Here is a 26983-nt window from a genome sequence, read left to right as displayed (position 1 = left end):
GGATCCGGCCGCGGCGGGTAGTGCGCTCCGGGGCGCTGCTGGGCGCGAGGTCGGCATCGGGCCCCCCGGGTGCGCCCCGCAGGCGGCGGCGGCATAGCAGCCATGGCGGAGGCGGCGCCGCAGCACCTGGCGCTGCCCTCGGGGCTGTTGGAGCTGTGCGTGCTGCTGGGGGCCCCCCGGGACAGCCTCCGCGGCCCCGAGCTGGTAAGCGAGCACCCCGCGGGAAACTCAGGCGGCGCGGCGGTTCTGAGCGGGTTCAGGACCCGGCGCCCCCCGAGTCAGTGTCCCTGAGGACTCCCGCACCACCTCCTCGTCCGCGCCGCGCCTCCCCCACCCCCGGGCGGGGACCCTGCACGTCTGCGGGGTGCGCGCAGGACGAGGCGCGGCGCCCGAGGTCCTGCCGGGCCGGGCTGCCTCCCGTCTGCCGGGGCCCGAGAACCGCAGCTGTTCTTCCCAGAGGCGGAGTGTGATTGGCTGCCCCTGGGGGCTCCCCCGCCCCCGCAGCACCCCCGGGGTGGGGACCCGCTGGAGTCCTTCCAGAGATTCCTGGGAGGAGAGCCTGGGCCCGGCCCGCGCTCTCGGTGCTTCGCCTCCGGTGAAACCAGCTGTTTTTGTCACCCCAGCGGCGGCCCCCACCGCCCTGTTCCCTCTCCCCACCGGCTGCCCGGAGAGCGGCAGCTCCGGACTTTCTCCTCCGTGCTTTTCCGTGTGCTCTCCCTTTTCTCAGTCCTGACCCGCTCTCTTCTTCTTCTCTTGGCCGAGGGTGGCCGTCACTGCCATTTTTCGGGGTTAGAGCGATGCCCCGTGTGCTCAGAGGCCCCGCCTTTACCCCAGTCTCCCCGGCAAGCGCATCAGAGAGGCCATGAGAGCAGAGCGAGGCGTTTGCGCGTTGGGACCGCAGGATTGATGGACGTGGCCGGGAGAAGCTCAATGTTACTGAAATTTACCGATTTACACCTGCCCGTGCTTTCCTGGTCTCTGCTCCTTGGCCATTGCCCCCCCCCTTTTCTCCTTGAACCCCCAAATGTCTGTGTCCCCTTTTTAAAAAAGTATTTTTAAGAATTGATTTCAGAGAGGAAGGGAGAAGGAGAGAGACAGAAACATCAGTGATGAGAGAGAATCATTGGTTGGCGGCCTCCTGCACGCCCCCACACTGGGGATCCAACCGGGCATGTGCCCTGACCGGGAATCGAACCTGGGACCCTTCAGTCTGCAGGCCGACGTTCTGTCCCCTGAGCCACACCAGCCAGGGCTGTGTCCCCCTTTTGACCGGGCTCCTCTGACCCTCTGTGGGTTGGTTGGGTTGTCTCCCTGCCTCTCCGTTGGCAAGTGGCTGTTCCTCCTTTTTCTCCGGATAGGAAATGGCCGGGTTCAGCCGGGTCGGCCGGCAGCCAGGCGCCCGTGCTTCGGGGCGGTTACCACACACCAGTCAGTTGCCTCAATGGGAGATGTGTTTGCGAGCAGGATGAGCGAACTGAACTATTACAGCGCCACTTCCTGAACCAGACAGGCTGCGGCATCCTCCCAGGTCGGGGCCCTGCTGCTCTGCCTTCTACCTTTTGCCTCTGTTCTAGGCTGGATTCCGTTAGGGTTGGAGGAGGGCGGGGAGAAGACTAGAAGGAGCAGGAAAAAGGAGTGAGCGTGAAGACACGTGTTACACTTCCTGGAGTGGCCCTGCTTGTATGACTCACATGAATGTTAAAATGAACCAAATGTTTTATTTATTTACTAGAGGCCTGGTGCACAAAATTTGTGCACGGGCAGGGGGGGGGGTCCCCTCAGCCCAGCCTGCAGCCTCTCCAATCCAGGACCCCTCAGGGGATGTCCGACTGCCGGTTTAGGCCTGATCCCACACTGGGGATCGAGCCCGCAACCTGGACATGTGCCCGTGACTGGAATCAAACCCAGGACTCTTCAGTCCACAGGCCGATGCTCTATCCACTGAGCCAAACCAGCCAGGGCTGAACCAAACATTTTATTTACTTAGTTTGATTTTTTTAAAAAAAATATATTTTTATTGATCTCAGGGAGGAAGGGAGAAGGAGAGAGAAAAACATCAATGATGAAAGAGAATCATGGATCAGCTGCCTCCTGCACATCCCCTACTGGGGATCCAGCCCGCAACCCGGGCATGTGCCCTGACCGGGAATCGAACTGTGACCTCCTGGTTCATAGGGCAACGCTCGACCACTGAGCCACGCCAGTCAGGCTTACTTAGTTTGATTTTTTTAGAGCTGTTCTATTGTGAATGCCCAAGGCTGTTTAATAACGTTTAATTTTGCTTTTTTAAACTCCACCATCTCTCTGTGACGCAGACATTCTGGTGAGCCTCGCGGGGTGACAGCCATCAGCTTAAGCGTCGGACGGTGTCGTGTCCTAGCTTCGGGGTGTATGTGTTTCTCAGACGAGGTGGTGTGTGTTGTGCTGATGACAGTGACAGGGAATTGGAGGGTACAGTTCAATCCCCAGGTGAGTTACCTGTTGGTGACATTTCCCGCCACTCCGTGGTTGCTATGGAGACCCGCACAGGGCGTGAGGCAGGGGGCACAAATCCCTCAGAGAGGAAGGAAGGAAGTGCTCAGAGCCTCTGCAGTTCGGGTCGCGCTGGCAGTTTGGTGGAGAGCATCCTGGTTTCGGTTTCGAGAGCAGCACCGCCCAGCAGGACTGTCTGGACCGTGACAGCTGCTGTTCTTCATCTGCGCTGCCCAGCACGCCGGCCACTGGCCACGGAGGCCACTGGAGAGCGGCTCCGGACCGTTAAACAGTGATTAATTCCTGTTCTATTTCTCAGATGAGGCGGACCCCCCCTGCCTCCCCCCAAGGTCAGGGCCACTGTGACTCACAAAAAATCTGTGACTCAAGTGAATGAATGCTTGTGGTCTTACCTGTGAATTAGATTTTTTTTAAATGCAAATGATGTTTTTCTTGGGGGAGAAGGGGCTTATTAAGTCCCGGCCTGCGGGACAGGAGCTGGAGACCCCTCGGGCAGCGTCTGTGGAGATGGAACTGGCCGCCCTGGGTGCGGGCAGCGGGACGTGTAACGCAGGGTTCAGGGCTGTTCTTCCGGGACTGACTGATGGAGGCGTCCTCGCACGTGCACTGATGTGTCAGTGACGCTCTTCCGGGCCGTCCCGGTCAGGGTGTCCGCAGGAAGACACGGGGGCACACATCACAGCCTCATCGCAGGATGTGACACTGCGCAGTGTGAACGGGGGCGCCAGCGCAGTGTGAGGTTACGGGGGAACAAGCCCACGGCTGCGGGGACCCTGTGACTGGGATGGTCTGTTTATGAGGAAACGCTATTTAAGATCCATACGAAGCGAGGAGGTCGCCCGCTGTGCTGCGTGCGCCCTGTGAGTCAGGGCACCGGGGAAGCTGTTTTTAGATGCGTCTGTATTGCTCGTCGGGTCAGAAGAGGCAACGGCGGAAATGGTTCCCACTTTTTTTTTTAATTCTCACCCAGGGATACTTTCCCATTGATTTTCGGAGAGAGGGGAAGAGAGAGGGAGAGACAGAGAGAAGCTGAGAGAGAAGCACAGCGATGGTCGCCTCCTGCAGCCGAGGCCCATGTCCTTGACCGGGACGGAGCTCCTGACCCCGTGGTCCACAGGCCGGCGCTCTAGCCACGGAGCCAGACCAGGAGGCCGGCTCCCACTTGGGAAGCAGCGCGCTGACCGCCAGCTGGCGGGGTTGGCCACGTCACTCTTCAGTGACCGAAGCGGAAAGAGGGAAAGCCAGGAGCTCATGGGCCTCAGTGTGACGACTGCATTCAACCCAGATCAGCGGGCCTCGGGTCGCCGCGTGCAGAGGGGGGTGGACGCGTGCCGATGGGGGTGGACGCGTGCCGAGGGGGGCGGACGCGTGCCGAGGGGGGCGGACGCGTGCCGAGGGGGGTGGACGCGTGCCGAGGGGGGTGGACGCGTGCCGAGGGAGACAGATGCGTGCTGAGGGGGGTGGACGCGTGCCGAGGGGGGTGGGGACGGACGCGTGCCGAGGGGGACGGACGCATGCCGAGGGGGGCGGACGCGTGCCGAGGGGGACGGACGCGTGCCGAGGGGGACGGACGCGTGCCGAGGGGGACGGACGCGTGCCGAGGGGGGCAGATGCGTGCCGAGGGGGGTGGGGACGGACGCGTGCCGAGGGGGACGGACGCGTGCCGAGGGGGGCGGATGCGTGCCGAGGGGGGTGGGGACGGACGCGTGCCGAGGGGGACGGACGCGTGCCGAGGGGGGTGGGGACGGACGCGTGCCGAGGGGGACGGACGCGTGCCGAGGGGGACGGACGCGTGCCGAGGGGGGTGGACGCGTGCCGAGGGGGGTGGGGACGGACTCGTGCCGGGGGGACGATGCGTGCCGGGGGGGGTGGACGCGTGCCAAGGGGGGTGGGGGTGGACGCGTGCCGAGGGGGGTGGGGACGGACGCGTGCCGAGGGGGGTGGACGGAGGGAGCCACGTCTGTGCTGGGGGTGGGACACCCAGAGGAAACAGGGCGGTCCCTGCCTCGCCCACCCGCAGCGCCAAGGTGGTGCGGTGCCCAGGCCGGGGCAGCTGCGCTCTGGAGGGAGGATGGGGGGGGGGGCGGGTGTCTGGGAGGTGATGGGAGGGCGATCGGAGCTTAATTTTTGAAGCTGTAGGTGTAAGGGACCCGCGCAGGTGCAGGCCGGTCAGAGGCACCTGAGGACAGCCTGGGCGTGGGAGGCGGTCTGAGCGGGCGTGGGCTCCGGGCGCTGCCCCCTGCGGGTGGATGAGGGCAGTGAGGAGGGACGGGGTTGATTCTTGGTTTTTTCCATCGCCACGTGCCCTGACCCGGGATCGAACCCATAACCCGGTCGTCGGGACGACGCTCTAACCAACTGCCTCCCTGGGCAGGCAGCACGCTAGCAGGCACTTAGTGACCGAAGACGCTGTCAGCCACCGTGCCAGCCCACGAGGTGTGGCGTCCCCGGCTGGCGCCGCTCCTTACCGAGATGTGATGTCGGCTGTTTGCTTCCTGCCGGCCACGGCCACGTCCTCCTGGGGCCATTTCTAGGGCTGTGCACAGAGCCGTCATGGCGCTGCCCTCCCCCCAGCCCGTGAGGGGACCCACAGAGGCTGAGCCCGTGGCCTGGGGCGTCCCCTTTACTTCCCGCCTCCCCCTCCCCCCGGGCAGGGAAGCCCAAGGCTGAGGCGCTAACGGGCCAACCGGGGAGACGGAGGGCATCGGACCCCGGTCTGCCCACCGCGGGACTGGGCTTTGTTTGGCTGCTGCGTCCGGGTCAGAGCTGCAGCCCAGGCCCCGGCGGCGTCCCCTTGCCCGGACATCGGGCGGCCTCCGAGGTCCTCACTGTCACAGCCGCTGGCGGGAGACGCCGCCCCCACGGCAGTGCCGCTGCCCGCGGTGCGTTCGTGGGCCGGAGGGGCGGCCGGGACGAGGGCGGACGCCATCGCAGTAACCCTTCCTTCTGCCTCCAGGTTGCCCAGAAAAGGGGGGTCCAACATCTTCCTGCCCTCGACCCCGAGGTGCTGTCCATCTTCGCGCCGCCCTTCGTCAGCAAGGAGGACGGACAGACAGCCGGCGCCAGCTGCGGGACCCTCGGCAAAACCAAGCGGCGCTCCTTCCGGAAGAAGAGAGAGAAGCCCAGAGCGGACCCCGCCAAGGGCCCCTCGGGGCCCCGAGAGACGGACATCGAGGACGTCAGTGTCCCCGACGGCGTGGACCTGCTGGCCCTGCCTCAGCTGTGCTTCCCAGGTACCCGCCCCGCACCCAGGATGGAGGTGCCTGAGGCCGCACCGGGGCCGCGTCCGGAAGGCTCCGCCTTGGGAGAGTGCAGCCGGAGGGGCGCTGGCCACGCCTCGGCCCTGCGTCCTGTCCCAGGACTGAGCTGTCTTCTTTTCTCTTTTTTAAATATATTTTTATTGATTTCAGAGAGGAAGGGAGTGGGAGAGAGAGAGAAACATCAATGAGGAGAGAGAACCATGGATCGGCTGCCTCCTGCACGTCCCACGTCCCGCACTGGGGATGGAGCCCACAACCCGGGCCTGTGCCCCAACCAGGAATTGAACTGTGACCTCCTGGTTCACAGGTCGACACTCAACCCCTGAGCCCCGCCGGCCGGGTGGGACTGAGCTGTCTTGATCTTGGGGTTTCAATCCTAAAAGGCAGCGGGCATTTAGCACAGCCCTGGCACCTTTGAGAGTTGAGTCCTGGCAGGGTCGCGTGGTGTTTATGATGCTTTTAAAGCATCTTCGTCCTCAGGGGCCTGTGATGTCCGGGGAGCAGCCCGGCCCCTCCCACCCGTTTTCTGGGTCTCGGGCCAGATGCACAGACTGTTTTCCCCCGACACTGGCCGGGTCCGCAGCCAGCAGGATGCGTGCGGGCCTGGCTTTCCAGCTGGCCGCCGGAGACGGCACAGAGGCCGAGGACTGGACACGGCGCCCGTCCGGCTGTTTCCGCGGGAAGCCGCTGCTGCTGCCTCGTTCCGGGGACCGTACACCAGGGGTCCCCGTGCTCAGGCGGCCGTGGCCACTCTGGCCGCACACATTCTTTCTTCTTCCCGCCTGCAGGGGGCCTGTGTGTGGCCTCGGAACCGAAGGAGGACTCTGTCCACTTCCTGGTGCTGACGGACGTCTGCGGGAACAGGACGTACGGCGCGGTGGCCCAGTACTACCGGCCGCTGCACGTAGGTGACGCCCGCGCCTTCCCTCTGACTGGGTTCTCGGGACCGTCCCATTTTACAGATGAGAAGATGGTGGCACAGAGAGGTCAAGTGACTTGCCTGAGGTCACACAGCGGCCAGGATTTGAACTTGAGCAGAACGACCCTCAAGAGTGTGCACTCACTGAACGGTGGTGGGCAGGCAGGCGACGTGGCCGAGGGCTCCAGGGCCCTCCCTCTGCCGGGCCCCTGAGGATGATGGGACTTGGCGGAAAATGCTTTGAAAGCACCATAAACACCACTGGGGGTGGAGCCCGCGACCGAGCCTGTGCCCGGACAGGAACTGAACTTGACTGGGGGGTGGGGCGTCACCGTGACCGAGAGGCCGGTCCTCGCCGGACCTGGCAGGGAAACGGGGTGCGAGGGGAGGACTGGGTCCGGCCCTGCAGGCCCGTCTCTGTCCGGAGACGCGGGCGCTGTGGAGAGTGCACACGGGGACGCCGGGCGGGAGGTGACGCCCCTCCGCTCGCCCTCTCCCAGGACGAACACTGCTTCTACGGCGGCAGGCCCCACTGGGAGGCGTCGCGGCTGAGTGTGGGCGCCGGCGGCTGCTTCGTGCCCTTCGCCGTGTGCGTGATCTCGCGGTTCCCCTACTACAACGCCCTCAGGGACTGCCTGTCCTGGTGAGCCGCCACCGCGCCCTCGGCCGCGGGCACCTCCTAAAACCCTGACCCGGACCTTGGGCCATGCTGACCTGGGGACCGAGGGACAGGGAGGGAGGGAGGGACCGAGGGACAGGGAGGGGAGGGAGGTCGGAAGTAATTAATACGGAGGGTTTTCCCTGGGTTTAAGAAAGGGACATGAATCAGGAAAAACGCTTTCCCTGGCCAGCTGAGAAAGTCAGCGGCTGCTGTCAGTTCTGATTTTTGTTTGCATTTTATTTTCATTTATTTTAAAAAAATATATTTTTATTGATTTCAGAGAGGAAGGGAGAGGGAGAGAGAGGGAGACATCCATGATGAGGGAGAATCATGGATCGCTGCCTCCTGCTCGCCCCCGCAACCCGGGCCTGTGCCCGGACCAGGAATCGAACCCTGACCTGGTTCATAGGTCGCCGCTCACCCGCTGAGCCGCCGGCGGGCTGCGGCACGTTGTCAGTCTCCCTGTGCGGGAGAAGAACTGACTCCACGCGGAAGCTGAGTGGGAAGCGGAGCAGGCCTGGGAGCCAGGAGGGCATGCAGTGCCCGGACCCACCGCCCTCGTGGGGTGTGGCCCGAGCTCTGCTCTTGGGTTGGAGTGCTGATCGCAGACGGCGTGAAAGGCGTGGGCAGCGGTTGCCTCGGGTCCTGACGCCGAGAGCCATGTGTGCAGGTCCCGAGTCCTGCTGGTTCCGCTGGAGGACCGTCCACTGGGACTCCCCGGATCAGGGGCTGAGCCCGCACCCTCTCCGGCCAACGAGCCGTGCCCGCACTTCAAGGCCCAGCACCCCCATTGCAGTTTGTCAGCTGTGGCCCGTCTCCCGACACAGTTGGGGTCCAGCCTGCACTTATGGCCACGGGCGTCACATGTGGAAGAACAGAGAGCTGACTGATTCTTTCTTTTCTTTTTAAAATATATTTGATTGATTTTTTACAGAGAGGAAGGGAGAGGGATAGAGAGTTAGAAACATCGATGAGAGAGAAACATCAATCAGCTGCCTCCTGCACACCCCCTACTGGGGATGTGCCCACAACCAAGGCACATGCCCGTGACCGGAATCGAACCTGGGACCCTTCAGTCCGCAGGCCGACGCTCTATCCACTGAGCCACACCGGTTTCGGCTGATTCTTTTAAAAAAATATATTTCTTTATTGATTTCAGAGAGGAAGGAAGAGGTAGAGAGAGATAGAAACATCAGTGATGAGAGAGGATCATAGATTGGCTGCCTCCTGCACGCCCCCTACTGGGGATGGAGCCTGCAACCCGGGCATGTGCCCTTGGCCAGGAATCGAACCTGGGACCCTTCCATCCGCAGCCTGACGTTCTATCCACTGAGCGACACTGGCCAGGGCTGACTGATTCTTTTTCAATTTCAGTTTGCTGACGCATCTGAAGCTCTGTAAAGATTTCGAAGTTGACAATCACATCAAAGATTTTGCTGCAAAACTCTCTCTGATCCCCAGCCCCCCGCCGGGACCGCTGCATCTGGTAATCGTCGCCCGCGTGTCTCTTTGCCAATAGAAACGGTAACAGGATGAAGATGCCTCAGTGTTTCCTGAACAATGTCTTCAGGGCTCGCTGGGTTCCTGCTTCGGTTCTCAAGTTCCTGACAAGCCTTTTACACGCTATCCCTAAAGGTCAAAAGAACCAAAACTAGAAATTCATTTTCCAAAAGTGTAGCAATGACGCTTTGTTCTTGCACCCAGTAGGTAGGCCTCAAGTTCCGCTGATTGGCTCCCGGTAAGTGCTGTGGAGCTGGTAACCGGCCCCTTGAGGCATTAACCCTCTAGTGCCGTGGTCGGCAAACCCATCAGTCAGCAGAGCCAAACATCAACAGTACGACGATTGAAATTTCTTTGGAGAGCCAAATTTTTAAAACTCAAACTATATAGGTAGGTACATTGTTATTAACTTAATTAGGGTTACTCCTAAGCTGGCCTTTGCTAAAAACTCAAGGGGCCAAAGAGCCGCATGTGGCTCGAGAGCCGCAGTTTGCCGACCACTGCGCTAGGCCATTATTCCCTTTGCAGAAAACACGTAGCATTTACTTAAATTACGAATTTCCCACTTGTTTCTCTAGAATATCAGGCAATATATTTAACTAGTTAATGTTTTCTCCTGTCTGGTGTGATTAATGATATGTATATACTTATTTAGTTAATGAACAACCATTTCCCAAACCGGGTTCCGTGGGAACCCTCCCCCCCCCCCCCCCCCCGCCACCCCCTCCCCGCTGTTTTTGGCTGTTTCCTGACGGGGATTTCAGGGTTCAGGGGGAGGGGTCGGGACGGGCAGGCCACATTCTGCCTTTGTTGAGTAACAGCTCAGACTGCCTGTGATGCAACCTGTGTGACTCAGCGGTGTTCAGGCCGATGGAGCTGTGCGATGCTTCCTTTTTAAAAAACAAAACCAAACCCCGAACCCCAGGTCCGTTAAATAAGCGCTAGAAGCGCGCAGGGACCATCGAATCCCGCCGCTCTCTGAGCCCAAGCCGTGGGCGCAGGTGCGTTCGCGCCTCTGCCGGGGGCCTGGCTCACCACGGAAACGCGTCTCCGCAGATGTTCAACATGAAGCCGCTGCAGATTGTGTTCCCCTCGCGAGCGGACCCCGAGAGCCCGGTCATCGACCTGGACCTCCACCTGCCGCTGCTGTGCTTCCGGCCCGAGAAGGTGCTGCAGGTGCGCACCCTCCCACGCCGGGCGCCTGCCACCGGCCTCATGGGCATCCGGGATGACTCCAGCGCAAGTGTCTCCCACAGCACAAGGCCCCTGTCCTCCGAGTGTTCATTCCCTTTTTTAGCGAGAGTGGAAGGGAGAGGGGAGCGGGGAGGAGAGAGAGAGAAACATCGATGCGAGAGAGACACATTGGTTGGTTACCTCCCGCACTGGCCCTGACCGGGGCCGGGGCCGGGGTCTGCAGCCCAGGTACGTGCCCTTGACCAGGAGTTGAACCCGCCACCCTTTGGTGCGCGGACTGACGCTCTAACCGCTGAGCACACTGGCCAAGGCTCAGAATGTTAACATTTTAAAAAAATATATTTTTATTGATTTCAGAGAGGAAGGGAGAGGAAGAGAGAGATGGAAACATCAGTGATGAGAGAGAATCATTGACGAGCTGCCTCCTGCATGTCCTCTCTTGGGGATGGAGCCCGCAACCCGGGCCTGTGCCCTGATTGGGAATCCAACTGGTGACCCCTTGGTTCCTGGGTCAATGCTCAACCGCTGAGCCACACCCGGCCGGGTAAATGTTAATTTTTTTGTTTAAAAAAAACTTAGCGTTCACTCCTGTGCACACTATTTACAAATTGCAACTTTTTTTGTGGGGGGGGGGGGTCCAGGTGGCTTTTGTTTTGGCAAACGGAGCAGGGAAACCCGGGCAGAACCTGCACCCCAGGCTCTGGCTGTGTTGGGGGTTCAGGGCGTCCTGGTGGCCGTGCGGGCGGGAGCATGCCTGCAGTCCGTCTGTCCCCGCAGATCCTGACGTGCCTGCTGACGGAGCAGCGGCTAGTCCTCTTCTCGGCGAGCTGGGCGCTGCTGCCGCTGGTGGCCGCGTGCTTCCTGGCCTACCTGCACCCGCTGCGCTGGCAGCACACGCTGGTGCCCATCCTGCCGGGGCAGATGCTGGACTTCCTCATGGCGCCCACCGCCTTCCTCATGGGCTGCCACCTCCGCCACCTGGACGAAGTCAGCAAGGTCAGGCCGCCGGTCCGCCCCGCATTCCCCGGAGGGCGGCCGCCGTGGCGCCAGGCGGGCGAGGCCGCGGGTGGGGCAGTGTGTATTCTGTCGCAGATAAGACTTCACAAGGAGGCCGTGCGCGTATTTTAAAAATCCCAAGTGTGTGCGGTCACCGAGCCGCGGCCCTGCCCAGGCCGGGTTCTTGGAGGCGCAGAGCTGGCGGGGCAGCCGGAGGGACACGTCGGGCGTGGAATGTTGGTGATGCTTCGCTGGCGTTCTGGAATGTTCTCTCCAGGCTCCTCGAAGTAGCGCTGCAGTGTCTGTACCGGGGCAGGCGGAAGCCCTCGATGTGCACTGAGGTCTCGATCAGACACCGGCCTTTGGCTTGTCGACATCACTCATGGTGTTGACCCACTTTTGGTCGAGGTCACAGAAGGCTCTGTGCCCACATGAGGCTGGGTAATTTTTAAAAATGCGTATTTTTATTGATGTCAGAGAGGAAGGGAGAGGGAGAAAGAGAAACACCAGGGATGAGAGAGAACCATGGATCGGCTGCCTCCTGCGCACCCCACACTGAGGATGGAGCCCGCAACCCGGGCCTGTGCCCTGACCGGGAATCAAACCGTGACCTCCTGGTTCAGAGGTCGATGCTCACCCACTGAGCCCCGCCGGCGGGCTGAGCCGGGTCGTTTAAGGAGGACCCACCTCCGTGTGTGCACGTGCATTCTGTGCCCCAAAGCCACAGGCAGAGTCTCACCTCGGCCTCGACGCCTGTTCCCCAGGAAGCCGACGGTTTGGTTCTGATCAACATCGACAGCGGGAGCGTCACCTGCTCGGGCTGCGAGGTCCCCGACATCCCCCTGCTGGCGGCGCAGACCTTCATTCAGAGGTAACCGTGGGAGCTGCATGTGCGAGCACTCTCACCGGCCCGTTCTGAGTTCCTTTTCAGTCTTAGGTTATTGACAGACTAGAGGCCCGAGGCATGACATTCGTGCAAGAGCAGGCCCTCGCAGCCCGGCTCCGTCCGGAAGGGCGTCCAGACGGTCGTTCCGCTGTTAGGCCACTCGGTCGATTTGCATATTGTGCTTTTATTATTATAGATAGTTCATGTGTTTATAGCTTGAAATTATTTGTGAGTTTTTAAAAATAAATTCATTTGTCTTTATTCTGATCTACCCCACGTATCAGTTATGGCCTGAGGAATCGGGATGGTCATGGCTCCCAGAATAGTACCTCTTCTTGCCCAGGAGCCTGTGCCCGTGACCTTTGCAGTTCCTTCTGTCCATCACCCCTCCATCCACCTGTCCATCACCCCTCCATCCACCTGTCCATCACCCCTCCATCCACCTGTCCATCACCCCTCCATCCACCTGTCCCATCACCCCTCTATCCACCTGTCCATCCATCCATCATTCCCTCCATCCACCTGTCCATCCATCCATCCATCCATCCATCCATCCATCCATCCATCCCTCCATCCACCCCTCCATCCACCTGTCCATCCATCCCTCCATCCATCTGTCCATCCATCCGTCCATCCATCCCTCCATCCACCTGTCCATCCACCCCTCCATTCACCTGTCCATCCATCCCTCCATCCACCTTTCCATCCATCCTTCCATCCACCTGTCCATCCACCCCTCCATCCACCTGTCCATCCACCCCTCCATTCACCTGTCCATCCATCCCTCCATCCACCTGTCCATCCATCCATCCATCCATCCATCCATCCATCCATCCATCCATCCCTCCATCTACCTGTCCATCCATCCATCCATCCATCCATCCCTCCATCTACTTGTCCATCCATCCCTCCATCTACCTGTCCATCCATCCCTCCATCCCTCCATCTACCTGTCCATCCATCCATCCATCCATCCCTCCATCCGTCAATCACCCCTCCATCCATCTGTCCATCACCCCTCCATCCATCTGTCCATCCATCCATCCACCTGTCCTTGGGGACTCAGGCCGAGTCCGTGGCCGTCCCCTCCGGGCCAGGGGGTGACACGGGAGGTTTGGTGCGTCTGAGCGTACCAGGCAGGCGTGCGGTCAGGCCCTGCGCTGGAGGCCTGGCTGTCCTGCGGTGGGAGTATGTGCCTCGCTGGGCAGAGCACGGGGAACGGAATGATTCCTGGATCAACATGTGGTGCAGGCAGTCAGGCCCTGAGTTCTGCACTGAGTGTCTGGCTGGGGGAGGGGACTAACTTATGGGGGGTGTATGTGTAGCGTGCCCCCCGCCCCGGTTATTGGGAGCCCTGAGCCCCGGCCTCCCGGAGCCTTCCCCCGCCCAGTGGGGCACAGGTGACACGGCCCTGCCCTCCAGGGTCCAGAGCCTCCAGCTGCACTACGACCTGGACCTCGCCCACCTGGGCGCCAGCACCGACGTGAACGAGGGCCGAGCCCGCAGGTGGGCCTGGCAGCAGAGGCTCAACGGCCAGATCCAGCAGCTCGCCCTGCAGCTGCTCGTCAGCATCTTCAGGTACCGCCCTTCCCCCGGGGTTCAGAGCAGAGCCTGCCCACGGGCTCACCACCCGGAACTCTGTTTTTTAACACTTTAATTTTTTTTCTTCTTAAAATATATCGACTCCAGAGAGGAAGGGAGAGGGGGAGAGAGAGAAACATCAATAACGAACGAGAGAGAATCATCCAGCCGCTGCCTCCTGCACGCCCCACACTGGGGACCGAGCCTGCAACCTGGGCATGTGCTCTGACCGGGAATCGAACCCTGATCTCCTGGTTCAGAGGTCGATGCTCAGCCCCTGAGCCAGCCGGTCGGGCTGGACTCAGCTGCTTTTGCGTGAAGCACGATTGGTTTTGCATCGACCTCTCTGGGAGGGGCGGGGCCTGGGCCACCCTGGTCGAGGGAAAGCTGTGCTAGAAGTGGTTCTGCCCCGAACCGCTCGTCCCGGGCGCCAGGAGGCCTCTGAAGACCCGCTTCTCCTGACGTGCGTCCCCGTGTCGCGCCAGGGAGGTGAAGAACCACCTGAACTATGAGCACCGAGTGTTCAACAGCGAGGAGTTCCTCAAAACCCGCGCCCCCGGCGACCAGCGCTTCTACAGGCAGGTGAGAGGCCGGCGGGGCCTCCCGCGGGCAGCCCTCCGCGTCCCCAGCACCTGCTCACGCCCCGCCAGTGCGTCATCCCCGACGCTATTCCCGCCGGCTCGCCGCCAGCCTCGGAGTGCGACTGAACAAAACACACCCATTTTAAGTGTGGAGTGTGATGGGTTTTAAAATTATTTTTTACAATATTTTTTATTGACTTCAGAGAGGAAGGGAGAGGGAGAGAGAGAGAAACATCCATGATGAGAGAGAATCACTGGTCGGCTGCCTCCTGCACGCCCCCCACTGGGGATCGAGCCCACAACCCGGGCATGTGCCCTGCCCGGGAATCGAACTGTGACCTCCTGGTTCATAGGTTAACACTCAACCACAGAGCCACGCCGGCCGGGCCGAGTGTGAAGACTTTTGACAAATGTGCCCACCTGGGTGACCCCCCCTCGGTCTGGATGGAGACCTCCCCATCATCCCAAACAGTCTCCCCGCCCCGGGTTCCCCGGGGCCACGAGGTCACCGTGGGTTCACTGGGTGAGGTTACCGCCTGTGCCCAGGGGTCCTCCCTCTTCCCCAGCAGAATCCCCGGGCCAGGCCCCGCCCTTCCTCTGTCTCCTGTTGAGGAGCGTCTGGCTGCCTCCGTTCTTGTCTGTTGGGCAAAGGAGTTTGGGGTTTCTCTGGCGGCTCAGCCCCAGGCAGGTCTTACTTTCAGGGGAGGCTGAGCCCCTGTGTGTCCCCCTCCTTGTGGGCGGCTCCATGGCCCCGCCCGCCCTTCATCCTCCTGCTGAACATGGGGTTTGCCAGCCCCCTCCTCTCTGAGCCCCAATCCTCCTGCATGCCCCCCACCCCCTGCCACGCCCGGGGCAGCGGAGAGCAGGTCACCGTGGAAACAGCTGGGCTGTGGCTGCGGGAGGCTCACCGTTGGGTCGAGGGAGCTCAGGGCAGGCGTCCCGAGCTGACGAGGAGGGGAGGGCGGGGGAGCAGGCAGGGCGGCTGCCTGAGGCCGGAGGGTGCAGGGGAGCCTCAGTCCCTCCCGGGATGGGTGACAGGCCTTGGGGACTGGGCCTCGCTGCTGTGGGTGGGGGCCGTGGCCGGGGCTTTTGCACTTGCGGGTGGTTTTAAATCACGAAGGGGCGCATATGTCCCCCTCGCGGTGAGGCGGGGGAGTGCTAGCGGCTGTGATGCGTTAGAGACTGGGAACCTGTGCCCTCTGCCGTGCGGAGGCCGCTGGCCGGGGGCGGGCGGCACGGAGGAGACAGGCGTGCGGCGGGTCACCCGTGGTCTCCCTCAGGTCCTGGACACCTACATGTTTCACTCCTTCCTTAAAGCCCGGCTCAGCCGGAGGATGGACGCCTTTGCTCAGATGGAGCTCAGCACGCAGTCGGAGGAGGACAGGTGCGCTGCGGGGTGTGGGCGGCTCTGGGCCCCGGGCCTCGCGCGGTGCCGTGTAGTTGCCCAGATAAACGGTCGATCCGCCGCAGGGCCCACGTGCCGCACTGCGTGATGAGCTGCGTGGCTGGCTCCTCTCGGAGTATTTATTTGGGGTCCCTCTGAACCCCCACACCGGCACCCCCCCCCCCCGTGTTTGCACCTCTGGGTCTGTGTGCGGGCCGTTCGCTCCCATCTTCCTTCTGGCTCTCCCCCCACCTTTTCCTGAGGCCTCTCCCCGCCTCCACTGCCCCGCTCAGCCTCCCCCTCGAGTGCGAGGACAGGGCACCGGCCACCGCCCTGGGGACCCGCGGAGCCTAGGCTCGCTCGTCAGTCGCTTTTTGTTAATCCTCACCCGGATATTCTCCCATTGATTTTTAGAGAGCGTGGCAGGGAGCGGGGAGACAGACAGAAACACCGATGTGAGAGACATGGATGGGTTGCCTCCCACATGCTCCGGGCCAGGCCCAGGAGCCCGCAATCAGGACATGTGCCCTTGACTGGAATCGAACCCAGGACCCTTCAGTCCGCAGGCTGACGCTCTACCCACTGAGCCACCCGGCGTGGGCAGTCGTCTTTGTGTCTGTAAAACATTGCTTCTTTCAGAATGAACGGGATGCTCCTGGGCCCAAGGAGACCGACCGTCGAGAAAAAGGCGCCTCACAAACCGTCGCCCGGGCGCGCCGCCCGCCGGCGCATGGTGGTCAGCATGCCCAACCTGCAGGACATCGCGGGCCCCGAGCTGCCGCCCAGGAACGCGTCGCTGCGGAAGGTGGAGGCCGAGGACTGCAGCTGCCCCAGCCCAGGTGACGCTGCTCAGTGTTGGTGTTGCAGGCTGTGTTCATGATGCTTTTCTTGTTTTTACATTTTTAATGGATTTCAAGGAGAAACGGAGAGAGAGAATCATCCTTGATGAGAGAGAATCATCGATCGGCTGCCTCTTGCACACCCCACCCTGGGGATCGAGCCTGCCACGCGGGCCTGTGCCCTGACCTCCTGGTTCCTAGGCCGACGCTCAACCCCTGAGCCCCCCGGCCGGGCAGCCCCGGGGTCTTGCTCTGTGCCGCAGGAGGTGGATGTTTCGGGGGCCCCATGGGGGGTGGGGCGTGTCTGCGGATCCTGTTGACCACCTGCTCCTCCCCTTCGCTCCAGCTCCGGACGTGAGCCCCAAGCCCGCGTACACGTTCAAGATCCCCGAGGTGCACTTTCCCCGCGTGCGCCAGTGCGTGCAGGCCTACTACGCGGACTGCGTGTCCCTGCTGACCAAGGCCATGAGCTGCGTGGCCCCCGACAACTCGGCGCTGCTGGCGCGGTACCTGTACCTGCGGGGCCTGATGCGCCTGGCGCAGGGCCAGCGGCTGGACGCCCTGCTGGACTTCCAGAGCCTCTACAAGACCGACCTCAGCGTCTTCCCCGCCGACCTGGTGCGCAGCGCCGTGCAGGCCCTGCCGGGCCCCGAGCGCGCCCAGGCCGAGCGCACGCCCGAGCTGCGCATGCTCATCAGCCGGGTCCTGGACAAGCCGGGCGAGGCCCCCAAGGCCGACGACCGCGTGAAGCACTTCGAGCTGCCGAGCCGGCACCTGCCGCTGGGCGACTTCGTGCAGCGGGTGCAGGAGTCGGGCATCGTGAAGGACGCCGGCCTCATCGGGCGCCTGTTCGAGGCCCTGACCGTCGGTGAGAGGCTCCTGCCGGGACGGGGAGGGGAGACCGGCGGCTGCGGGGGGAGGGCTGTGCCCCTGCCGGGCGCCTGCGGGGAGGAAGGGGGCAGTGCCTCCGCAGCGAGGGGCGCGCCGCACACACACGCACCGTCTTCCTCCAGGCGCAGCCGGCCCGGCGCTCCCTGGCCACTCGCGGGCCGCGCTCTGGAGATGCCGCGAGGAAAGGGCACCGCCGTGGGGACTGGTGTCACCGGGGCTCTGGGGGCGGGTGGACACCCCCAGGAGCTGCCCTGGGCAGGGCAGTGGGGGACAGTGAGCTGTGCCGATGGGCAGGCGCCCGTCAGGACAGGCCCTGCCCTCCCTCTGTGGGACGCAGGTGCCCGGCCAGTTCAGTAGCAAGGCCTGAAATAGGGGCGTAAAGTGTGGGGTGTGTTCCCACAGCCAGGGCATCGCGCACCCCTCGCTCGGGGCGGGCAGGGGGTGGGGGTGCTCCAGCCACTGAGCCACACAGCCCGCTGTGGCTGTGGCTCCTCTCACGTCAGTCAGTGTGTGGCTGGACTGGGACACGGGAGCCGTGAGCTGGCACCGATGGGCGTTTGGGCCTCACCCAGGTCTTTCCCGTGGTTTTTAGAGAGAGTTAGAGGGAGAGGCGGAGAGGAACATCGATGTGAGACAAACACATGGATTGGTTGCCCCCTGCACACGCCCCAAGCAGGGCCCGGGCCGGGGAGGAGCCTGCAACCAAGGTAGGTATGTGGCCTTGACCGGAATTAAATCCAGGACCCTTTGGGCCGCAGGCCGATGCTCTGCCTACTGAGCCACACCGGCCAGGCCTGAGTATCGCCGTCTTGGAATGAACTGGTGTGTGTAAGAATACATCCAAGATTTTATTTAAAAAACTCATGCGCCCTGGCTGGTTTGGCTCAGAGCGTCGGCCTGCGGACGGAAGGGTCCCGGTTCGATTCTGGTCAAGGGCACGTGCCCGGGTTGCGGGCTTACTTACCAGTCGGGGGCGTGCAGGAGGCAGCCGATCGACGATTCTCTCTCGTCGGTGATGTTTCTTTCTCTGTCTCCCTCTCCCTTCCTCTCTGAAATGAATAAAAATATATTTTAAAAAAATGCATGTGCCCCAGCCATGCTCTGCAGGCCCGTGAGTGCGGGTGAGCGCCCCCTGGTGGAGAGTCTCCCAAACAGTCTGGTCCTGCACCTGGGGCTGACTTCCAGGTCCCAATTCTGACAGTCCCCGCAATTCTTACTCCTCACCGCCCCCCCACCCCCGCCCCAGGACATGGCCACCCCGAAGACAGCTGCTGTGCCGCCGAGTTGGGCCAAACTCAGCTGTGGCCGTGACATCAAATTCCCCGGGCACCCGTCCCCCGACACTGTGACGGAACCCGAGCGGGGATGTGGCCGCACGCCAGGCTGGGACAGGGCGCCAGCGGGAAGGCAGACCCGGGAGCACAGAGCAGCGGGCTGCCTGCCCGGCCCCAGGCCCCGCTGCACCCTTACTGCCAGGAAGGGCTTGCCCGCCCGTGCCTCGGTTTCCCCATCTGTGAACGAACCTGGTAGTGGTGCCTCCTGCAGCAGTTGGGAGGGTCCCACGGGCCTGTGTAGTGGGGGTGCAGGGAGCGCCGTTAGCCCCACGGGGCCAGGAGACTGCTGGTCCGGGAGGCTGCGGATGCTCTCCGGTCTGAAGGACGGGCAGGAGCTCCCGGGGCCAGGCGCGTGCAGGGGCCCTGACAACAGGCTGGTGCCGGAACGGGGTGTGGAGGGCGGAGTGTGGGGCCTGGTGTGGCCGAGGAGCCCTGAGTGTTGGAGCGGCGGGTGGAGCCCCGACTGGCATCTTAGAAACGCCGTTGTGGGCGTGGGGCCGCTGGGAGCCGGGGCAGGGCCTCAGGAGCTGCGTCCTGCGCGGACAAACGCGGCTGCTGTGCGACGGGGCAGGCGGGGGACAGACGGGTGGGCCCGGCGCGGAGGCAGAACAGAGCCCCGGCGGGAGGTGGAAGGCCGGACTCCCTCGGCGGGGTGCGGGGGAGGGGCAGGCCACCTCCACTTACAGGCCCAGGGCGGCCCCTCGCACAGCTGCCTGCAGCCACACTGCGAACGGGCGCCAAGCTGGGCCTGCACACAGGACGCTAGTTCTTAATGTTCCTTTTTTAAAAAAAATATTTATATTGGTTTCAGAGAGGAAGGGAGAGGGAGATAGAAACATCAATGCTGAGAGAGAATCATCCATAGGCTGCCTCCTGCACGCCCCACACTGGGGATCGAGCCTGAAACCCGGGCCTGTGCCCTGACCAGGAATCGAACCCTGACCTCCTGGTTCATAGGTCGATGCTCAACCCCTGAGCCACGCCGGCCGGGCTGCATTGGACATTTGTAAAGGTTACCGCAGCAATTAAGATCATCTTGGCTACAGATAATCGAAGTAATGTATTTGCTCACATAACCCAGAAGTGCTGAAATGCCTGGCTCAGGCACGGCTTGATCCAGGGGCGTGGGAGGGTCATCAAGGGTCTGGACTCTTCAGTGCTCGCTTCACCCGAGGACTCGCTCCCGCATGGCCCCGGGGCGGCTGCCACCGGTGAGGGTTCTCACGGATCTCTGCCGCCGTGGAGTGCTCTTGTCCCCGTGTTCCCCCGACGTCCTCAGGCACTGTGACTGCCTGGCCTCGCTCACCCAGCGATCCCCACCCCTGGTCGCCTGGGGCTGCAGGGAAGGGAGCGGGGACTCGCTCCCAGGTGTTTCCCCTCCAGGTGGCGAGTCCTGGCGCCACCTGCTGCCCTGGTCGGGTAATGCGCCGCTGCCTCAGGGAGTGCACAAGCGGGGGTGCCCCGGCCTGTAGGGGGCTCAGACTCCTCTCTCTCCTTCGTCCCACTCAGGGCAGCAGAAGCTGATCGACCCCGAGACGTTCAGAGAGTTCTACGCCTGCTGGAAGGAGACGGAGGCCCAGGCGCAGGAGGTCAGCCTGCCGGCGGCCGTGGCGGAGCACCTGGACAAGAACGAGTGCGTGTACAAGCTGTCCGGCTCCGTGAAGACGAGCCGCGGCGTGGGCAAGATCGCCATGACCCAGAAGCGGCTGTTCCTGCTGACGGAGGGCCGGCCCGGCTACGTGGAGATCTCCACCTTCCGCAACATCGAGGTGGGCGGCCGCGGTACCTGTCCCTTCCCCACGTGCCCGCGTTCGGAGACACGCTCACTGCTCTGGCGGCGGCTGGACCGCGGCCCCTCGTGCTTTCCCTTCGTCTCCCCACGGCTGTGCCCGCCTCCCCCCGAGAGTCGGGGCGAGAGGAACCCCTTTAATTTAGATGCTGGGCACGAGGCCGACGGAGCTGCCGGCACCCCCAGGAGGACACTGAGCCCGGGACAGCCACCGGCTGGGTTTCTCCCTGTCTGAGACCCTCCCTCCCCCTCCTCCCTCCTCCCTCCTCCTCCTCCCTCCTCCCTCCTCCCTCCTCCCTCCTCCTCCTCCCTCCTCCCTCCTCCCTCCTCCTCCTCCCTCCTCCTCCTCCTCCTCCCTCCTCCCTCCTCCCTCCTCCTCCTCCTCCTCCCTCCTCCCTCCTCCTCCTCCCTCCTCCCTCTCCCTCCTCCCTCCTCCCTCCTCCCTCCTCCCTCCTCCCTCCTCTCTCCTCCTCCCTCCTCCCTCCTCCCTCTTCCTCCTCCCTCCTCCCTCCTCCCTCCGGGGACCAGGGTCATTTCAGGGCCTTCTCTGTCCTGCGGGGACCCCCCTCCCACAGCCCCCGTCAGCCCAGCTCTGGGCCAAGCCCCCAGGCTCTGTGCTCTCTGGGTGTGCCCCCCCACCCCCCACGCTGCTGTGAGTCAGGGCCCTGGCAGGTCCCTCAGCGAGTGTGGACGGGGACAGCATGGTCTTATTTTTATTACTATTTTTTAAAAAGTATTTTTATTTATTTCAGAGAGGGAGGGAGAAGGAGAGGGAGAGAAACATCCATGATGAGAGAGAACTGTGGATCGGCTGCCTCCTGCACACCCCCTACTGGGCTGGGGATCGAGCCCACAACCCAGGCATGTGCCCTGACCGGGATTCGAACCGTGACCTCCTGGTTCATAGGTCGACGCTCAACCACTGAGCCACGTTGGCCGGGGGACAGCATGGTTTTTAAGTTTTGTGTTTTGCCTTTTTTTTAAATCCTCACTCGAGGACATGTTTTTTTAAATTGATTTTTTTAGGGAGAGGAAGGGAGAGAGAGAAACATCAGTGTGAGAGAGACACACAGATTGGCTGCCTCCTGCACGCACGCCCACTGGGGATCAAGCCCCTGAGCTAGGTATGTGCCCGAGAGGGAATCGACCTCTGACCTTCTGGGCAGGAGGTGATGCCCAACCAGCCGAGCACACCCCCCCCCCCCCAGGCCGGGCACTGCGTGGTCTCTAGGTGCCGCCACCCCTCATTGCCGACCCCTCACCCCGCCCCCTCACCCCGCCCCGGCCGCAGGGCCGCACTCACCGCCGCCCCCCGCAGGAGGTCAGGAGCACCACCGTGGCCTTCCTGCTGCTCCGCATCCCGACGCTGAAGATCAAGTCGGTGGCCAAGAAGGACGTCTTCGAGGCGAACCTGAAGGCGGAGTGCGACCTGTGGCACCTGATGGTGAAGGAGATGTGGGCGGGGAAGGCGCTGGCAGACGACCACAAGGTCAGGCACGCGGCCGGGGCGGGTCGCGTGTCCCTGGGAAGACGCTGGGTCGGGGTGAGGCCTGGCCAGGAGGCGGCGAAGAGGCTGCGGTCTGTCAGGGGCCTGTGGGCGGCCACTCCCTGTCCCCCGTCGCCGTCCGGTGGCTCCGGGAGGAGGATGGGGCTGGCCTGGCAGGGCCGGTGGGTGCCGGGCGCCCCGTTCCTCCCCGTGTCAGCCCGTGCGCCGGGGCTCTGCCCCTGCATTTACTTCGGCCGCGGTGGTGGCTCTGTTACGTCACATCCCGGAGAGCAGGCACCGTGCCGGGATGGAGGACGTGGGGGAGCGTGTGGTCACCGGGGCAGAGACAGGAAACCTCACAAAACGGCCCGCAGCCTGAGCAGGGCTCCCACGGGGAGCGCCCGCCCATCCCCCAGGCGGCGGCTCCCAGCGCGGTGCAGGCCTCGGTTGGAACTGTGGTGGGGTGGGGGCCGTCGTTGGGGAGGGGTGTCCCCGTCACGGGAGGGGCTCCGGCCACGGTGCGGAGTGAGCGTCTCGTTCGGGGAGCGAAGGGGGTGGCGATCGTGTGGCCGCAGACGGAGGCTCCCCTCCGGGCTTACCTGGGAGGGACGGAGCCGCGAGGGCAGCCCAGATGCCCGCTCCCCCGGGCGCGAGAGGCCTCAGCGCCGTGTCCCCGCAGGACCCGCAGTTCGTGCAGCAGGCGCTGACGCACGCCCTGCTGATGGACGCCGTGGTGGGCGCGCTGCAGACGCCCGGGGCCATCTACGCGGCCTCCAAGCTGTCCTACTTCGACAAGATGAGGAGCGAAAGTAAGGGCCTGGGGCTCCGTCTGGGGGCGGCTGACGCTGGAGTCCCAGCCCAGGCTCTGATGCCTTTGTTCATTTTATTGATGTCAGAGCGGACGGGAGAGGGAGAGAGAGAAACATCCGTGATATGAGAGAATCACGGATCGGCTGCCTCCTGCACGCCCCGCACTGGGGACCGAGCCCACGACCCGGCCTGTGCCCTGACCGGGAATCGAACTCTGACCTCCTGGTTCCCAGGTTGAGGCTCAGCCCCTGAGCCACGCAGCCGGGCTCCGCCTTTGAATTATGTCGCTGTCACTGTTCTGACCCTCCCCTCTCCTGACGAATCCCGGGAGCACGTGGCATGGGGGCCGTGGCCGTGGCCGTGATCCGTGTCTGCTTTCACCGTGCCCGTGTGTTTCAGTGCCCGTGGCCGTTCCTAAGACGACGGCGGAGACGCTGAAGCACAAGATCAACCCTTCGGCCGGGGAGACCTTCCCGCAAGCCGTGGACGTGCTGCTGTACACGCCAGGTACCGCCTCGCTGTGCCGGGGCAGCGTCGGCAGGCTCAGGCTCACGTCCAGGGTCAGCAGGTGGCCGTGCGGGGGGGGGACTGGGGGTCCTGCTCTTCGCGGGGAAAACCCCGGCAGCTGCTCTGTGACCCTCTGTGGCCGCCACCACGTGGAGGCCGGAGCTGAGGAGCCCGAGGAGCCCGAGGGGGGGGGCAGGGCAGGTGCACGGGGCCTCTCCCAGTGAACCTGGTCCTGTTGTCATGGTTACAAAGTGAGGAGTCCCCCTGGGCGGCACCGGCCGGCTGCTGGCCGTCTCCCCTCTCCCGCCGCCCCTGGTGCCCACAGCCCTGCTGCTCCGTCCCCTCAGCCCCAAGCCCACGGTCCGAGACTCAGCGACCCTCCAGGCCCCGCCGGGCAGAGCCCCCGGCGGCTCCGAGGGGGACGGGGGTCCCCGTGGCGCTCACCTGGCGCCTCGCAGGAGTCTGGGCCGTGGCGCGGCCCCGCCTGCCGCAGCGAAGGGTTTTCCGTGACCCCCTCCCGGTTGCTTTTCGCTTCAGGGCACCTGGACCCGGCGGAGAGGGCGGGGGACGCGCGCCCCAAGCTGTGGTGCGCCCTGCAGGCGGGCAGAGTGGTGGTGTTCGACGCGTCGTCCTGGAGCCTCCACCAGCACTGCGTCCGCGTGGGCTCCTCCGCGCTGGTGCGTCCCTCGCGGGAGGGCGGGCGCCTCGGGAAGCTGCCAGGTCACGCGGCGACGGAGGGAAGGGGACAGTCAGGCCGCGGACGGGGCCCGCAGCGCCCTCCGCTCTGGAATCGGGGCTCTCGCTTCTGCTTCCAGTTTTTAAGTCAAACGTAAGCTGGTCCCAGCTTTTCTGAAATGTTCTTTTTAAACGAGCAGGTGGTGGCTGAGCGCCCTCGCCCCGAACCTAACCTGGCCCTCAGCACCTGGGCTCCGCCGGAGTCCTCTGCTCACCTAATGCGGCACGCGGGGCTGTCTTTTTAAAATGTGTTTATTGACTTCAGAGAGGGAGGGAGGGAGGGAGAGAGAGAAACATCAATGATGAGAGAGAATCATGGATTAGCTGCCTCCTGCGCGCCCCGCACTGGATGGAGCCCACAACCCGGGCATGTGCCCTGACCGTGACCTCCTGGTTCCTGGGTCCACGCTCACCCCCGAGCCTCGCCGGCCGGGCCCGTTTCTGTGCCTTTCCTGGGTGGCTCTGCTGTGAGCCGGCCCCCAGTGAGCAGCGGCGTGCTGGCTGGTGTCCCGAAGCGCGAGCAGGCGTGCCCTGCCTGGCCCAGGTGGTGTGTGAGGTCGGCCGCGCTCAGACGCGCCTCCCGTGACGTTGGCCGTGGGCTCGCGGTGACGAGTCAGCAGTTCACATGAAGTACGCCGTGTCGCTGGGTCGGAGCTCCCCAGGAGCGCCGGCTCAGTCCTCGCGGGCTCCGGGACGGTTCACGCGGCCGCCCTCCTCCCGCAGAACTGCATGGCGATGGTGGCGCAGGGCCAGGTGTGGGTGGGCTCGGAGGACTCCGTCATCTACATCATCAGCGTGCACAGCATGTCCTGCAACAAGCAGCTCACCGAGCACCGCGCCAGCGTCACCGGCTTCGTGGTGCAGGACGGGCCCGACGCGCCCAGGTACTGGCTCCCCGGAGGCGCTGCCCCCTGCCCCCTGTGGACACCGTGTGAGCAGCCACCGCAGGGCCAGGCCTGGCCAGTGACCGGGTCTGGAAGGAGACGCCGGTGGCGTTCTGTTTGCTGCTGGTTCTGGGGCAGAGCAGCCGTCTCCTGTGGGAGCGGCCCCAGGCTTCTCCGCCACCTCCCCCCGGCCACCTCCCTCCGGCCACCTCCCCCCGGCCACCTCCCCCCGGCTCCCTGACTCAGTGTCAGCGCGGCTCCCCGTCCCCAGTGAGGCCCCGTTCAGGTGGAGCCGGGGGCGCGTGGCTCTCCAGCCTGCCTCGGGGCCACGCGGTGCCTGTGGTCCTGCTGCGGCTCAGCTCACACCCCCTCGTCCTGCTGGTCGGCTACGTCGTAGCCAAGGCCTGTCCTCACCGCGCCAGTGTGTGCCTGTCATTCTACCCGGGTGGCGGGTGGCGGGTGGCGGGTGGCGGGTGGCGAGCTTTCGTGGCAGCGTTGCCGTTTCTGGATTAAAATGCACAGCGTGTGTTTCAGAGGCAAAACGAGACGCGTTTGTGCCTCCAGCCAGGTGTATTCGTGCAGCGTGGACGGGGCGGTCCTGGCGTGGGACGTGAGCACGCTGCAGGTGACCCGCAGGCTCCAGCTGCCCAGCAGCGGCCTTTCGTCCATCCAGCTGCACGCCGGCTGCCTCTGGTGCTGTGAGTCCCCCGCCGTCACCAGAGCACCCGCGCCGAAGGCCCGCTCGCTTCCCGCCGTCCAGCGGTCACGTCCAAGCCCAGTCTTCCTGGCCCCTTCTCCCTGCCTCCCCTGGGCGGGCAGCTCCACAGCCTCTCCCCTCTGCCCGCCGGTGGCGTGGGCACAGCCGCGCGCTCCCAGGAGTCGCTGTGAGCAGCCGGGGGTGCCGTGCCCCTGCACCCCAGCAGAGCAGGCGGAGGGCTGCGGGCTGAGCCAGCCTCTGTGGGGGCGGGACCCCAGCTTTGCGCTGTGCCTGCGGCGTGTTCTGCATTCCTGAGAAGCTCGGAAGCCCGCAGCCCCTCCGCTGTTGGGTGGGAGGCCCCGCGTGCTCTGCATCCTCACGCGCCCCTCCCGCAGGCACCTGGGGCAGCATCGTGGCGGTGAACAGCAGTGTCCGCCAGGAGCTGAGGATCGACGAGACCTTCCAGGAGCCCAGCACCACCTTCGTGGCCTTCCAGCTGCTCCCCGAGGTACCCACCCGCCCTGGGGCCCCGCCCGGCGCCAGCACCCGCCAGCACCCGCCAGCACCCGCATGGCCCTTTCTGCCTCAGCAGGAGCAGCTGTGGGCCGCGTGCGCGGGGTATGACGACCTGTACGTCTGGGGCCTGAAGGACCTGGCCCGGCCGCCCGGGAGGGTGCACCTGCCCGACTGTGCCCAGGTCACCTGCATGATCCGGGTGAAGAGGCAGGTGAGGGGCCGCCGGGGCGTGGGCGTGGGCGTGGGCCAGCCCTGCACCCGCCCGCGGGGGCCCTCCTGCCCGGTGCTGACGCCCGTGTCCGGCAGGTGTGGGTGGGCGGCACGGGGCTGTCTCAGGGCAAGTTCCGGGGGAAGATCTACGTGATCGACGCCGAGAGGAGGACGGTGGAGAAGGAGCTGGTGGCGCACGCGGACGCCGTGAGGACGCTGTGCTCGGCCGAGGACAGATACGTGCTGAGCGGGTCCGGCCCGGAGGAGGGCAAGATCGCCATCTGGACCGTGGAGTGAGGGTGCGTGCGGGGCGGAGCTGCCTGGGAACGCCGCCCTCCTGCCCGCTTGCCCGCGCGCCTGCCCCTCCGAGGACGGCCTTCTCTCCCGGTGCTCCTGATGAAACCACGGCTCCCGGGCGGGCAGCGGGCTCCACCCGGCGAGAACCTCTGCCCAGACGCTGCCCTGCTGTCCCGGGCGCGGCTTGGAAGGTTCCGGAGCCCACGCCGCCCGGAGCCGGTCTCAGCCGAGCGGGCTGCACGCCTCTGCTGGCCCCCTTCACGCCCGAGCCCCGGGCGCCGTGGCTCCTGCCTCCAGGCCCGCTGCCCTAGAGCCGGCGAGGCCGCCAGGGAGGGACGGGACAGGCTGTGGACGCGGGCAGCGAAGGCCAGCTCGGGGCTCTTCCTAACGGACGCGGAGCCTTTATAACGAAGAAGCCCCCAGCCTCCCGTCCACCGGAGCACAGGCCCCTCCCTCGCGCCGCCCGCGCCGTCTAACGGAAGGTGGTCCCACTGTCACTAACCCAGTGTTTGCGAAGAAGCCTTTTGCACACG

At 64.0% G+C, this 26983-nt stretch overlaps 1 protein-coding gene and 1 long non-coding RNA gene across 4 annotated transcripts; one reads left to right on the top strand and one right to left on the bottom strand.

Annotated features, from left to right (window-relative positions):
• DENND3 (DENN domain containing 3) lies at positions 1 to 26983 on the top strand. Of its 3 annotated transcripts, none has more exons than XM_079796463.1 (23): positions 1 to 204; positions 5450 to 5726; positions 6542 to 6657; positions 7173 to 7315; positions 8708 to 8819; positions 9890 to 10009; positions 10805 to 11023; positions 11788 to 11894; positions 13332 to 13487; positions 13976 to 14072; positions 15352 to 15455; positions 16095 to 16294; positions 16641 to 17162; positions 20029 to 20288; positions 21627 to 21797; positions 22474 to 22603; positions 23004 to 23111; positions 23649 to 23788; positions 24570 to 24730; positions 25295 to 25428; positions 25823 to 25935; positions 26020 to 26154; positions 26250 to 26983. In XM_079796463.1, the coding sequence occupies exons 1-23, from the start codon at positions 103 to 105 to the stop codon at positions 26448 to 26450; spliced, it is 3828 nt and encodes a 1275-aa protein (XP_079652589.1). In that variant the 5' UTR covers positions 1 to 102; the 3' UTR covers positions 26451 to 26983. The 3 variants fall into 3 exon arrangements, with proteins under 3 accessions (XP_079652589.1, XP_079652590.1, XP_079652588.1); XM_079796464.1 differs by having other exon boundaries at positions 26017 to 26150; XM_079796462.1 differs by having other exon boundaries at positions 26017 to 26154.
• LOC307114197 lies at positions 11905 to 12788 on the bottom strand. Its single transcript, XR_013814954.1, has 3 exons — positions 12500 to 12788; positions 12376 to 12399; positions 11905 to 12306 (listed from the first exon to the last, which is right to left on the bottom strand). It is a non-coding gene; the product is annotated as an uncharacterized lncRNA (long non-coding RNA).

The sequence above is a fragment of the Cnephaeus nilssonii genome (assembly GCF_951640355.1).
Source record: "Cnephaeus nilssonii genome assembly, chromosome: 18".
Taxonomy (NCBI): domain Eukaryota; kingdom Metazoa; phylum Chordata; class Mammalia; order Chiroptera; family Vespertilionidae; genus Cnephaeus; species Cnephaeus nilssonii.
Note: the sequence above shows the minus strand (reverse complement) of the source record. Positions and strands in the feature narration are given on the sequence as shown.

Excerpts from the sequence above, each read along its gene's own strand:
- DENND3 (XM_079796462.1), top strand. The coding sequence starts at position 103 with ATGGCGGAGGCGGCGCCGCAGCACCTGGCGCTGCCCTCGGGGCTGTTG. Across the intron at positions 11,895-13,331 it reads GCGCAGACCTTCATTCAGAG|GGTCCAGAGCCTCCAGCTGC; the intron begins GTAACCGTGGGA and ends CCTGCCCTCCAG. Across the intron at positions 26,155-26,249 it reads TGATCCGGGTGAAGAGGCAG|GTGTGGGTGGGCGGCACGGG; the intron begins GTGAGGGGCCGC and ends CGTGTCCGGCAG.